This window comes from Condylura cristata, unplaced genomic scaffold (assembly GCF_000260355.1).
Source record: "Condylura cristata isolate star-nosed mole 26May11 unplaced genomic scaffold, ConCri1.0 scaffold00004, whole genome shotgun sequence".
Classification (NCBI taxonomy): Eukaryota; Metazoa; Chordata; class Mammalia; order Eulipotyphla; family Talpidae; genus Condylura; species Condylura cristata.
The window spans coordinates 43,032,347-43,047,929 of record NW_004567105.1 but is presented as its reverse complement, the minus strand read 5'-3'; the positions used below and the strand labels follow the sequence as shown (position 1 = coordinate 43,047,929).

The 15,583-nt window shown below is 40.5% G+C and overlaps 1 protein-coding gene across 1 annotated transcript in view; it reads left to right on the top strand.

The window, feature by feature from the left end:
• The window catches only part of GXYLT2 (glucoside xylosyltransferase 2), a 94,579-nt gene that overhangs the window by 62,599 nt on the left and 16,397 nt on the right, over nt 1–15,583 (top strand). The window contains exon 4 of the mRNA XM_004675971.1: nt 15,020–15,271. Coding sequence (XP_004676028.1) covers nt 15,020–15,271 — 252 coding nt within the window. The remainder of the gene's footprint in view (nt 1–15,019; nt 15,272–15,583) is intronic.

Below are 15,583 nucleotides of genomic sequence, written 5' to 3'. Positions count from 1 at the left end.
TTTCCATCAACTACATAAATTAGGGTCGATCCACACAATGCAATGCCATACAAGCATAAAAAAAAACAATAAAATCTTTATGTACTGATGTGGAAAGTTATCCTATAGTTAAAAAAATCCAAGCAAGCTGATGACTATATTTGATGTTTATGCTATGACACTTATGCTTTCCTGTGATGTTGATGATGACTGTGCTTGATGTTTATGCTGTGGTACCACACTATGGCATAAAACAGGAAATTGAATGTTCACGTCATTCTTTTTTTTTTTTTTAAGATTTATTTATTTATGCATACAGAACTGGAGTACAGGCCAGAGGCACAGGGGCAGTGAGAGGATTCACCAGAGACAGAGCGGGGAGCAGAACAGGCTGATCGATGAAGTACACTGCTGAGGGAAGCAGCAGGCAAGACTGGAGAGGTCTGCTGTGCCATGTGTTTCACCTCTGGGACCAGAGATCAAACTAGCACTAAAGTGGCTGCAGCTAGCTTGCAGTGCTGCATCCTAACACATTGCACCACCAGGGAGGGCCGCACATCAGTTCTTATATGCAGAAAATACCTGACATAATGCAGAGCAATCCGGTAACATTGGTTACCTTGATGGAGGGGGCCTGGTAACAGAAGGATAAATAAGGGTAACTTGTCTGTGAATATATTTTTATTTTTAACGTAGAACTGAGGTATAGGCTAAAAGTATGGGGTATGAGGGAATTCATCAGAGAGAATGGGAAGGAGAATAGGCAGATTTACTGAAAACACTTTTAAGGGGGTTGGGGGGAGACAAGAGAGGTCTGCTACATCAGATGTGGGTTAGCTCCCTGGGCCAGGATCAAACATAGCAGTGACTTAGTGCTGAGACTTAACTCGTAGGCCACCAGGGAGGCCCTTTTGTCCCTTCTTTTCTTTTTTTTTTTAAGGTTTATTTATTTGTGCATACAGAACTGGGGTACAGGCCAGAGGCTCAGGAGCGGTGAGAAGCTTCACCAGAGACAGAGTGGGGAGCAAAACAGGCAGATCGACGAAGTACACTGCTGAGGGGAGCAGCGGGAAGGTCAGGAGAGGTCTGCCATGCCATGTGGTCACCTCCGGGGCAGGCAGGGATCGAACTCATGTGGAAGTGGCTCTAGACTCTCAGTGCTGTGCTTTAACCCGCTGCACTACCAGGGAAGGCCTAAAAAGTAAAGATTTTAAGAGCATATCTATTTTCAGACAAAGGGCTAGCTTGCACCCAACATCGACAGGACTAGATTTCCCATTAGCTAACCAAACCTTGGAGCAGTAGCTCTTTAAATTACTTAAATCATCTTTAATCTGTTAAAACTGACCATAGTTTAAGGATATTTTGGTCCTTTGAGCAGATGAAAGAAAATTAGAGATTAGTTTCAAATTATTACAATTTGCTATCGAAGCCTAATTTCAAAAGTCCTCAGAAGGAGTCAGAAATTCTAATAGGGAACTAGGAAGGAAGGGAAGACACCACTCCTCGTGTAGGAACCTGCACTTACACGTCTACCTTCAGCTGCCTGTCCACACTATGTGACCTTATGCTCTGCTGATGCTCGAATGATGGCTGGACATTGAAACCATCAGAAGGTAACCCAGCAAGCCAAGATGTATCAAGATTAAGATAAACCAGGAAGCCGGTAACAAGCTCTGGGATTGAATGTGACAGAGGCCAAGCACATCAGCTATGCTGAACTATTCTGATGGGCTGTTTACTTATAACTGTTCTCTTTTATCAAAAATTATACTGGATAACAATTTATTGAAAAACATTTGGGGGTTAAGTGCCAGCTATAAATCAATTATGTATAAATTAATTCTAATACTACTATTCAAGGTATAACTAAAACACAAAGGGAAAAACAGACAGACAGACAGAGATCACTTACTTTTCAAAAATTTGTCTTCCTAGTCTAGTCTGTTCTCCTGTCTGACTTAAATTTTTCTCTACTTCAAACACCTGTTTTAATAATTTTGATCTTATTTAGGTATTAGATATATGAGCCATGTTTATAGAAGTTGACAACATTATTGCTAATTTGTCTTTTATCTTCTTCATAATGAAATGGCCTAGCGTCTGAAGTCACCAGGCCTGGAATCCGAAGCCCCCAGGCAAGCTTCTTCTTGGTTCTTGTCTCCAGCAAGGAAAAGAATTCAATGTCGAGACTAAAGTGACCAGAAAGCAAAATCTCTATTGATAGATAGGAAGAAGGACAGGATAGCTCTCTGAGCAGAGAGGAATTCTGAATAGGTAGCTGACTGAAAGATAAGGGGGAGGACAAGAAAGTCCTCTGAGCAGAGAAGGGTACCCAGTGGGTAACCATTGAGGTGGTGAAAGTAGGTGTTTATATGGGTATAATGGGCAAAGAGTGGGATTTGTTTGGTAGATGTCTCTTTATTATGTCTCTTGCTGATTGGTTGGGCCCCTGGGGCCTCCTGCACTACCGAGGCCCACTGAATTTGTCCATATTACCTGGTCTACCTCCCCGAAACTAGCTTTGGTCCATTGCTTTGGCATTGTGCTATCATGCTGGTGTTCTGGGCACTCCACTCTTTACTGAGTTGCACAGGGGTCACCCTTCTGGTCCAGGATTGTTCTCCAATCTGACTGATAAAAGGATGTAGGACACCTGGACTTTACTGGGGGGAAAAGGGGCTCCTGGCTCCAACTGAATGTTCTATCAGGTTGACAAGCAGACTTAGGGACTTGGGGCACTCTGTTCCTAACTAACAGCCTAAACCCATTTCCTGATTTCCTCCTTCATTAAGAACAATCATAGGATTGCATGAGGTTTCCTTTCTGTCTTTTTGAGAACTGAGCTTGGTCTCATTCTGGATGGACATAGAAAGGTTTTTACTATTACCAACCCTCAGGGAAATTACCTAAGTCTTTTTTTTGGTTATTCAAAACTTTTGCACTATTGCCAGAAACGTTTGCTATTCATATTGGCTAAAGCCAAACAAAACATTAAAAGTGTCATGTTTTTTAAAGGTTTATTTATTTATGCATACAGAACTTGGGGGTACAGGCCACAGGTGCAGGGGCAGTGAGAGGATTCACCAGAGACAGAGTGGGGAGCAGAGCAGGCAGATCGATGAAGTACATTGCTGAGGGGAGCAGTGGGCAGATCAGGAGAGGTCTGCGGCGCCATGTGGATCCGCATGTACATGGATCGAATTCATGCTGAAGTGGCTTTTGCTTCTTAGTGCTGTGCTTTTAACTTAGTGCCACCAGGGAGGGCCCAAAAGTGTTCATTTTTATAATCTCCCTCAGATTAGCAGTTCGGTCATATTAGAAAGTGACATTCAGGAGTAAAGTTTCTCTGAGTAGCACAAGGAAGGGTTTCTTTCCCTTTGCAAAACCAGTATTACATGCAGCTTTCCTAGCATCTAACTTGATAAAGAATAGAGACACTTTTATATTTTTACATGTTTTCTTTTTTGTTTACTTCATTGTTCATCTTGTACAATATTTGATCTATCCTCTCAGGTTTTGTCCCCATAAAATTACCATCACCCAGACACCTGTGAACCATCACCATGGGCTTTTGTGCTTTTCCCTCCCATTATGATCCCCCCACTCTCTTCCCCTGCTAAATGTCAGGCTCATAAGTTTTAAACTAGTTTGCCTGGTTGTTTTGTCTTTTTTTTCCTGATCCCTTGTATGGTTTTCCTGTTTCTCCTGTAAGTGAAACCATCCAATATTTTTCTTTTTCCTTCTGACTTATTTCACTGAGCATAATCTCTTCCAGCTCCATTTATGTTGTTGTACATGGCATGAGTTTATCTTTGACTGCTGAATAGTATTCCATTCTTGATCCGGTCATCTGGTTGGAAGCATTTGTTGTTTCCATATCTTAGCTATAGTAACTAGTGCTGTAACTAGGAGTGCAGGTTTCCTTTTTGAATTAATGTTTTTGTGTCATTTGGGTAGACTCCTAGGAGTGAAAATTGCTGGGTGTTGTGGTAGCTCCATTTTCAGTAATTTCAGGGTCCTCCACACAACTTTCCATAGTGGTTGGACCAGTTTGCGTTTTCACCAGCAATGTAAAAGGGTTAATTTTCTCCACATCCTTGCCAGCATTTGTTTGTTGTTTGTTTTTTAATGTGCTACAGACACCTTCATAGTGATGAGCTTTAACTTGTTGCACCTTCAGAGAGGGCCCCATCTTGGTTATTATCTCTTTGGCTGTACAAAAGCTTTTTAGTTTGATGTAGACCCAGCTGTTACTCTTTTCCTTCTTTTGTTTTGTTTTGTTTTGTTTTGTTTTGTTTTGTTTTGTTTTGTTTTGTTTTGTTTTGTTTTGTTTTGTTTTGTTTTGTTTCAGAAGATTAGTCTTTATAGATTTTTTTAATGTATGTCATGGAGTGTTTTACCTATATTTTCTTCAATGTATCTATAGTTTCAGGTCCTAATTCAGGTTTTTTTATCCATTTTGAGTTGTTTTTTGTGTATGGGGTGACATTGTGTCTGGTAATACCACATTGATAAAGAAACAGGGGTCAAGGAGCAGGCTTGATGCAGAATGCTGCTGAAGAGCAAAACCCTAGCCTTTTTATTGACAGAATAATCATACAGCATAATTTGTTAAGGGGAAGGAGGTTCAAAGAGAAAAGGGATGTTTATTGCTGCTTTATTCACAATTGGGAAGACATGGAAACACCCAAATGCCTGAAAATGGATGACTGGATTAAAAAGATGTGGTACATATACACAATGAAATATTACTCAGCAACCAAAAAAAAAGAAACACATGTTTTTGCAGTAACATGGGTGGAGCTGGAAAAGATCAGAAATAAGCCAGAAAGAAAAGGAAAAATACCTGATGGGTTCTCTCATAGCAGGAATATAACGGAACAGGCGAGAAAATAATGACAATGACGAACAGCTATATACCAAAGACATTTTGTGGGGATGGAGAGGGAAATGGGATCAAAAACTGTGGGGGGGAGGGAAATGCACTGGACTATGGTGATGGCACATGGGTGATTTGGTGATGGGAAACCCAAGGGGATTGCAACTGAGATAGAAAATGCACAAAAATATGTAAAAATAAACTATTATAAAATTTTTTTTTAAAAAAGAGAGCAAAGGATATGCATAGTCATATGAACCAAAATGAAAGGGGAAGAATGTGACTAGAACATGTGCTGCCATCTATAGTATTATCAGAAATTGTGTGTCTGCCCTCCAGGTACTTCTCAACTGCTTGATTGTCTCGGTATTGTAATTGAAATCAAGCCCTAGGTCCCCAGTCAGAGTTTCAGTCTAATCAACAAGGCATTCTGGGGTCCCTTGTCTTTCATGGGTTCTCAGGACCCTGGGCGTTCTTGGTCTTATTTTGTGATATATCAGTCAAGAGTAAATTTTTGCATCTGTCAACAGCCCCCCAGCTATTCCTGGTCATACCTCTTGATGCATACTCTTCCCAGGGTGATCAAGCTTTCTGTTCTTGATTGATTTGAAAGGCACAGGGTAAGATTTGGCTCATATGACTATGTATATTCTTTGCTCCTTTGTCATAGATTATATGTCCATATGTAAGGGGGAAAGGATGTTCTGAACGAACTCTACAGATACAAGTTTTGTGGACCCCATCCCCACCCCAGACACTGGAACTATAAATCCCACCAATACCAAAAAGATGCAGGCTAGGACCTGAGGGTGGAGCTGAGAAGCCAGGTGTGGATTTAAAAACAAATACATGGGCTTCAGGGGTCTCTTGGCCTTATGGCTCTTAGTTATCTCTTGTCTCTTCACTGGTTTTCAGCATGTTATTGGGGTTCCAGATTCAGTGGAACTGGTAGGCCACATTAATCAACTTATCTCTCTCTTTCTCTTTCCCTGAGTTATCCATTTCCCTTTTCTCTTGTAAATAAACCTATTATTAACCTTTCTGTGTGTGCCTACAGTTGAATCTTAAGCTCGCACAGGTGAGGACCCCCAGTCAGGCAACCCAATTCACATTGAGTTGCCTTGTAACACATATATGTGTGGATTTATGTTTGGTTTTCAATTTGGTTCCTTGGCCTGTGTGAAAGAGACACTTTTAAATCTAAACAGATTCCCATGCCATAATTTGTTAAGTAACAGGATACACTTTTCTCAGATATTAAACTTAGCCATATGGGAAGATAAACGGGAGCTTAAAAAAAAAAAGAAAAAGAAAAACATTTAACACATGGAAAATTTTTGAAAACCAAATGATACTCTGTCTATAGCTGCATGTTCTCTGACCTAACTCTCCACCCAGCTCACCTGAAGTTTGCTTGTCTTAATTTCTCAGGGTGTCAGCTAAACTACATCTGGAAGTAAAAGCCTTGAAGAGAAAACTTTAGTTAAATTCTTTTTTCTTTCTTTTTTCTGATCTTGGGGTCAGAAAGCAATTTAACCTTTAGACTGGTTTTAATAATGGTACATAAGGAAGATAAGTGCAGATAGATTGAAGTCTCTTATTTTACTTTCTGCTGTTCATTGACCCTAAAAATATTTTTGTCTTTAAATCTACAGTTTCAAATTTATCACACAGAGACAAGTTATGGAGACTCAAGAGAGTTTCTGAGTTACTACTGTATCATTAAGGGTATCTTTGATATTAATGTTTAATGTATTGATGAGGTCCTATCTTATGCTAAAATATGATTTTTTTAAAAAGATTTATTTATTTATTCATATAGAACTGGGGTACAGGCCAGAGATGCAGAGGGTGAGAGGATTCACCAGAGAGAGAGGGGAGCAGAACAGGCAGATCTACGAAGTACACCGCTGAAGGGAGCGGCGGGCGGGTCAGGAGAGGTCTGCCACGCCATGTGGATCTCCTCCGGGGCAGGCGGGGATCGAACTCATGAGGAAGTGGCTTAAGCTTCTTAGTGCTATGCTTTAACCCGCTGCGCCCCCAGGGAGGGCCCTAAGATATGATTTTAAGTCTAATTTCTTCTTTTGTTTTTTTTAATTTGCTGAGGCTAACCAGAAGTTTTCTGTTTCTTTTCTACAGTTTCCTTTTATGTACTAATTCAGTTTTTTCCATAAGAAACTTAGTTTGAGTGTGCTCTAAGTTTTTCATAGGTCCAATAAATAGAAGCTTTCCAATTTAATAGTGACTCAGCCAACCAGCTAATAAGCTTCTTCTTTTTTCTTTTTTTTTTTACTCCCAATATCCAGTTTAAGAAACAACAAAAGGAAAGATTCCATACCTACTGATAGTTTTCAGAGGAATCTTGAATCTCTCAGAACTGTACCTAGGAGAATTATGTCATGGAGTTTGACTGTTATATTTTACAGTGTACCTTTTAAGACACAGCAGTATTTTCTTGCAGTTGGTGAGTGCTAAGTCTACTCCAATCCATGATCAAGTTATAACTCAAGGAAGACTTATTTGTGAGTTGCTACATGCTCTAACTGTTACAAGGCAGGGTGAGGGACACCCTAAAACCCCAAACCTGTCCATTCTAAATAGGTTCTACCTTCTGCTACATCTGGTAAAAACATATTCTAGTGTATAAGACCTTTGATGGAAAGGAACTTTAATGCAATTAGTGTGCAACAAAGAAAAGACAAAGAATAAAATTTCCAAATCAATCATCCTAATTTACCTGTTCTTTCATGGGTAAATATGCCCAATCAAGTAGGATTGGCCCAAAACAGGGCCACTGAGGTCAGAAAACCTGCCAAAAGCCTAAGGTGAGGGCCCATAGGAAAGGGTGAGAAATGGCCAAACAAGTCTGGAAGAAAAAGAGCAAAATCAAAATCAAAGCTTCCATTGTTTACCTCCCTATGGGTCTCTCACATCTGTTACAAGTAGTCCAGGACTAAGAAGCAAGTGCAGTTTTTCACATGTTTCTCTGTTCCATGTGCTTCCTCCATGTCTCCTCCTTGCCCTCTATCCTTCTCTCCTTTCCTAGTCTACTCTGCAGCTTCATTTCCTGCCTCCTCAAGGAGTGAAGGGAAGCTGGAACTTGCCCTTTCCCTGGGGACCACCCTGTTACATAACCATATTTAAATGCTTGACCCATGCCTGCCAACATTTGTGGCTTTGGGCTTTCAAGATTTTCTTTTTATTTAAAAAATAAAAGATTTATTTATGTATACAGAACTGGGGCACAGGCCAGAGGTGCAGGGCAATGAGAGGGTTCACCAGAGGCAGAGCAGGGAACAGAACAGGCAGATTGATGAAGTACACTGCCGAGGGGAAAGGTCTGCCACGCCATGTGGGTCACCTCCCTGGCCGAGAATCAGGCTGGTGCTGAAGTGGCTGCAGCTAGCTTCACAGTGCTGTGCTTTAACCCATTCCACCACCAGAAAGGATCCCTTCTCAAGATTTTCTTAAGTGTAGTTTTCACCTTTCTAAAAAGACATACTTTGGAGATGGCAGTTCATTTCACCAAGACTTGGAAAGCATAGAGAAAATGGAATTTTCTACCCATGGAACAAAAAAGAACAACACCTCAAGGTGGAAAGATCAAACTTCAAATTGGAAAATCTGTCATAAAAATGAAACACAGTACATAAGATCTCACTTCTCAAAAAGAAAAATACCCTGAAAAGAAAAATCCTGCATTTGAGGGTTGAAAATGAAAATCTCAAGAGGGAGGCAAGGGAAAGACTTTTTTAAATACCTTCTTTTGAGAGTAAAAGTTCTGAGAGGAAGAAAAACCAATAGGGGTCAGTCAGTAATAAGAACAAAATTTCTTAAAGTCAAAAGAATATAAATACCTTCTGGAGGGGAGCAACCAATATTAAAGAGCAAAGTCCTTTAATGTCAGAAATTCAAAAGTTACAATCACCCAGTAAGTAAGTTACTTCACCAGTATCAAAATCTCACTTTCCAAAACGGTTTGGAATAGGAAAATCCTACATTACTCAACCTAGACCAAGCAACAAGATTTGAAAACAAAGTCTTAAGAAACAAATAGGAAACAGAAAATAAATGCTTTTTGGAAAAAGAAAAATATCAGATGATATTGTAAGGGAGAAAGTTCTGAAAGTTCCGCAGATACAGATTTTGTGGACTCCACCCCCTTCCCAGACATTGGACCTACAGATCCCGTCATCTCCAAAGGGAAGTGCTGGAACTTGAGGGTGGAGTTAAGCAGTCGGGTTTGGATATAAAACTGGACATGTGGGCTCCCAGGACCTCTTGGCCTAGTGGTTCACGGCAGCTTGTCTCTTAGCTCTTCACCAGCTTTCAGCATGCTATTGGGGTTTCAGGTCAACAGAATTGGTAGGACACATTAATCAACTTATCTCTCTCTCTTTTCTCTTTTCCCTTTTCTCTTGTAAATAAACCCAGTATTAAGCTTGTTGTGTGTGCCTGCAGTTGAATCTTAAGAGCACGATTAGGCAACCTAATTCACATGGGGCTGCCCTATAACAATATCACTTAGAGGAGGAATATAGGGAAACAAAAACAGGGTTAAAAAAAAAAAAAAGACAAAGCTTATAGGCAACTATAGATATGAGGCTTAAAGCATGGAGTGGAGGTAAAGGGATCAGACAGATGGGAAAAAACACAAGGGATCATGGAGATGTTTCATAGATGATGTGGTAGTGGGTATTTACAGGAACTACCCCTTAGTGGATAAATCAAGTACTGTAAAAATATGAACAAAAATATAAAAATTTTAATAAAAATATCTACAGACTTACATAATATGAAGTTTGGCAGAGTAAGTAAAACTATTAAGTACAAAAAAAAAAGAATGAGAATGTAAATACTTCTGGAGGGGGCAACCAATATTAAAGAACAGACTCCTTTAAAGTCAGAAATTCAAAAGTTATAATACCAATCACAAAATATTTCCTTTGCCAAACCAAACTTTAGAGAGGGAAAAATAATCTCACTACTTCTCAATTCCATGCCTTGTGGACAGAGAGATTCAGGAGTTTGATATTCAGGAACCCTTTCCACAGTGGCTTTCAGAAGCGAGGAGTGTCTAGTTTCTCCTGGGTGGCTTGCCAGGTCCTCAGGGCACCAAAAAAAAAAAAGCCTTTATCTCTCTGAATTCTTGTCAGCAGACTAGTGCTGGGCAATTAATCAAAACAACATTAGGTGGCCTAGCTAAACAAAGGGAATCAATTTAACAACATATGATAGACAATTCACATGATTGTAATTTTTTTTAAGATTTATTTATTTATGCTTACAGAACTGGGGGTACAGGCCAGAGGTGGGTGGGTCAGAGGATTCACCAGATACAGAGTGCGGGGGAGCTTAACAGGCAGATCTACTGGAATACCCTGCTGAGAGGAGCAGCGGGCAGGTCAGGAGAGGTCTGCCACGACATGTGGGTCAGCACCCTCGGCAGGGGATCGAACTCATGCTGCAGTGGCTTTCGAGAGCTTCATAATGTGGTGCTTTAACCGGTTGCACCACCAGGGAGAGCCATGATTGTAAATTCTAAAGAATAAAATGTAGGATAAGTGTACATTTTAGAATGGACATCAAGGACAGAGAGGGGGAAGATGTCACATGATTGCACACTGAATGGCAGTGAAAAGCCAAGAGGCCAAGAGTTCAAGAGTCAAAAGCCAAGAGAGCAGAAGAGCCCCAAGGCCCACATGTCTGGTTTTATTCCAAACCTGGTTTCCTAACTTCATCCTCAGGCCCTAACAATCCTCCCTTCGTGGTGATGCGATTTGTAGTTCCCGTGTCTTGATGGCTTTGGTCTGGAGTTCCTTCAGGGCATTCTTTCCCCCTAATAGAGAGACTGTGTTTACTGATGAAGCTAAAGCTAGAAAAGATCCCAAAGTGCATTCTTTTAGGTCATAAAAGTCTGAGCAGTGATTGCTTTTTTTTTTAAATTTTTTTAAATTTTATTTATGCATATAAGAACTGGGGTGTCAGCTAGAGCTGTGAGGGGGTTGAGAGGATTTACCAGAGACAGAGTGGGGAGCAGAACCGGCAAATGTACTGAAATACACTGCCAAAGGGAGCAGCAGGTGAGACAGGAGAGGTCTGCTGCACCAATGGGTTACCTCTCTGGCGGTAGATCAAACTCTTGCTGTCTGCTGATAGCTTCATAGTGCTGAGACTTAACCCCTTGTGCCAACAGGAAGGCCTGTATTGCTTCTTCAACTAGGAAAAAAGCAGAATCTTAGAGCATATTGATCTCTTCTTCCATTACAGAGGGGGAATGTCTTGGGCATGCATAGAAGCTTCTCCTGCCTTCAGGGACCTCACTGCTCTCTCGCAAAACAATCAGTATTCTCTAAGTAATGGTAATAGAATGCATAAGACTCAGGACCTTAAGTGACTTCTAGTTCCCATACCCAGGTGACTATTTTGCTGACTTGGGAACTTGGTGGAGGTTCTAACATCTTGTAAAAAATTTAATGAGGAGGCAAGACAGACTATATCCAGACAAAGGTTTATTAGACCTGTACTTAAGGGAAGCACAAGTGCTGAAAGAGAGTATTTTCCATCCTGGCTCCCTGAAGGGAGCTTGGAAAGAGGTTTTAAGGGGCTTGTCCACCAGTGTGTGAAGCAGCATCATAGCTTGTTTGGGGCTGGTTTATACTGGGCTGTGCACAGACGGGTTATTTGCTTCTTCATACATCGCACATCTTATTGGCATCTTAAATCTCCACCCAGGGGTGTGATGTTAACATGCTAAAGTGGATTTTTACTACCCGTGCCTGTGAGTCCCCTGGTTACCCTCCCTTCTAGGAAATGGGCAGGTATTATTAAAGCAACAGCCATTTATTAGGATATATGGCACCTCCTGTATGTGCACCAGAATGTTCAGGATAGGATACTGTCTGTTAGTCTGCTGGGATATATCAAACAGGTTGTTAAAACAAGATGTTAAGCTCCTGCCAGCTGTGACTTAATCCACCTGTTCAGGGAGAATGTTGGGCAACTTCTGCCAGCACTCTTTTAATTCACCTATGCCAACTCAACCAGAGGCCTACTCTGGACCTGTTAAGTTTATTTAACCCTTTTTGGGGGACTGACTGACTCCACATCCCCAAACTATACTCTTCTAGGTCATAAAAAGTGTCAGTAGTGATTGCTTTTTCAATTAAGAAAAAGGGCAGAACTTTAGGACTTTTTGGTCTCTTCTTTCATTAAGGTAAGGAAAGGACTTGGGGAAAAACAGAAACGTCTCCTAATCTTCAGTGTCCTCTGCTCTCATCCCCAAAATAATCTCCATTGTTTAAGTAATGGTGATAGACCTCCTGAGGCTCACAGGGCCTTGATGACGTCCATTTCCCACAGCAAGGACAAGAGACCAATTTATTCTGAGCATATTGAGAAATGCCTGTCTGATCTTTTTAGGGAGATTGATCCCACATAAACATTTACTAAGGTATAAAGAAAAAAATGCCATGCTGCATACTTAGAAATTTCCCTAGAAAGACACCCATTTGTTGTTTATAACAGTAAAAAAGTGACTATACTCTGTATTTCCAATAATGGAAGACATAAAAATGTTACCTGGTTTTAAGATTGTTCTGATATATAAATTACTGATTCAACTTATTTGCCTTTTCTCTCCTATTAATGTATTGCTTGTAGTCTCATAATGAAATACTCCCTATCCTTCAGATTATTTTGTTTTCCTTTTTAAGTCCTTATCAAGTTCTTTTTGTTTTTAATCAAGACTGGTAGTCACATTAATTTTATTGGGGAAGAAAAAAATGTTATTGAAGAAAGTAATAACTTTAATATTAATAATGATTTAAGACCCAAAAAATAAGTCCTTGGGATAGTTTTGGGCATGTGAAACTTTAAAATAATACTTACATATGATACATAATTTGTATCATAACTTGCTTTTATTTTTGTAGAGAATTAGTCCTTCCACAGTTCCCTGGAGTTGAGATTTTCAAGTAAAACAGATTTGCTAATCTGTGGCAAAATTTTTACCTTTCCAGGGCAAAATAAGAATAATGTGATATAGATATATATATATATGCATACAGAACTGGGGTACGGGCCAAAGGTGCAGGGGCGCTGGGAGGATTCACCCGAGACAGAGTGGGGAATAGAACAGGCAAATTGAGGAAGTACACTGCTGAGGGGAGCAGCAGGCAGGTCAAGAAAGGACCCACCATGTGGTCAGCTCTGGGGCAGGGATCGATCTCATGCTGAAGTGACTTTAGCTTCTTAGTGCTATGCTTTAACCCTCTGCGCCACCTGGGAGGGCCCAGTGATATATTTTTTTAAGGTTGTATATTTAATTTAAAGAATTCATCCTCATTCAAGTTGTTAAGAGGAATGTCAAGCTCATCCTTTATGAAATGGTAGGTGATCATTTTTTTTTTAAAGATTTATTTGTGCATACAGAACTGGGGTACAGGCCAGAGGCTCAGGGGCGGTGAGAGGCTTCACCAGAGACAGAGTGGGGAACAGAACAGGCAGATCGACAAAGTACACTGCTGAGGGGAGCAGTGGGCGGGTTAGGAGAGGTCTGCTGCGCCATGTGGGCACCTCTGGGGCAGGTGGGAATCGAACTCATGCGGAAGTGGCTTTAGATTCTCAGTACTGTGCTTTAACCCGCTGCGCCACCAGGGAGGGCCGGTGATCATTTTTTTTTAATTTCACTGTATTGGTTAATAAAATTCATTTCTTACTAGATCAGATGATTAAGATAAATCAGGTCGCTAGTCATGTAAGATCTGAAGTTATTCACAACTGAAATCTTTGTGTTACCTGATTCATATTGAGCCTGTGTGGATCAGTTTTAAATATTGTGTCTTAATTTACCATTGCCAAATGCCCAATACTGGGTAGCATAAAACACAGAAATTTATTTTCTCATGACAGGTAGGGTGACAGTTCAGCCAGGTTGTATTTAGGAATCTCTTTCCAGTGTGAGGATAGCTGCTTCACACTGAGGGGATGGAGGCAGGGGAGAGGGGATTAAGGGGGAGACAGAGAGAAGGAAGTTTCTCATGACCTCATCTAACTCTAATTACTTTCCAAAGACCAAACATCATCTCATTGTGGCTTAGGGTTTTAACAAAGTCCATAAAGAGCATTGTTATGTTAGGATATTAGACTAGGGATCTGGGAAGGTACAAATCCTTCCTTGGTAAGCTACCAGTAAATTTGGGGAACAATGGGAAAACAAGGCAAATAACATTATTACTAAACAAGACTTTGAAGTTTTAAGACCCAAGCAAAATACCACTGAGCTAAGCAATTAGCACCAGAGAACCCATTTACTTAAGGTCACTGGCTTGACTGATCTCTTAATATTATACCAGAAGTTGGCTAATCATATTCTGTCAGCCAAGAATGGCTTTTACAGTTCATATGGTGGGGGCAAAAAAATCAAAAGATTTGTTGAAATCTGAAAATTATATGAAGTTAGTGTCCCTAAAATAAAGTTTTGTAGAACATAGCCACACTCATTCATTTATGTATTGCCAATGCTGTTTTCATGTTATAACCGCAAAGTTGAGCAGTTGCAATAGAGCCTAAAATATTTACTGTCTGACCCATGAAAGGAAAAGCTTTGCCTAAGTTGGCCAGTGACTTGCTTTTGCCTATTCCCAGACCCAAATCTCACCTGAAAATATTTCCAAAAGTTGCACAGTTAAAGCCATCAACACTAAAGGGAATAAGCCAGACATGGAATGTACGCCCCAGAGCCTGACACAGCAGATCCAAAATCGTTCATTTCAAGTTGTCCAAACTCTTTGGAACTGGCTTTCGCAAGAATAAACTCAGAGAAGAGCTGATGGCCTCGTTGGAGGATAGAAGAGAAAACCACAGTAACTTACTGAAGTTTTCAGTCCTTTAAGAATTTAACTGTTACCAAACATATCCCAGGGACCTGGAACTGGACCGGTCTAAATGACTATTTATCTGCTTTTGAGTCTCTACTGCTTGACTGATACTTTTCCTTTTAAGTCAAAAGAGGAGGGGAACATGAGCTCCAAGAGGGGTGCTCTTTCTGTAATTCAGCAGAAATAGTGAATCTCTTGGCATTGTTGACTTATCAGCCCCTTCCTTGTTGTCTGACTTGCATTTCTTTTCTCCCTCTTCCTGTCATTATGCACACAGGTGATTTTAAAGGACGTGGACTCACTTCTCTATGTAGACACTGATGTTGTCTTTCTAAGACCTGTTGATGACATCTGGAAGTTTCTGAGGCAGTTTAATTCTACCCAGCTTGCAGCCATGGCACCTGAGCACGAGATCCCGAAGATTGGCTGGTATAGCCGCTTTGCTCGGCACCCATTCTATGGCACTGCAGGAGTTAATTCAGGAGTCATGCTAATGAATTTAACTCGCATAAGAAGTGCCCAGTTTAAGGTAAGGATGTATCTTATATTTACCTGTTTAAAAAATTAGGAGTTTGCCTTTTCAACTGTGACACTCCTCGAGTGTTGACTTTAGAAATAGATGACTTAGAAGGTGAGGATGGAAGGAGCCAGGAAGACGAAATGTATTTGGAAAGTTATGAAATACTTGTTTGTTCAGGAAAAGCCCAGGTAACTGTAGAATTTAAAGCTTTGTGGAGTTACTACTCAGAAATATTATGTTGCATTTCTCAATTCCATGTTTTGAATATCCCAGGCTTTGAAAGCCATAGAAAATTGCTTGCAGTACCCTAGGTATATACAG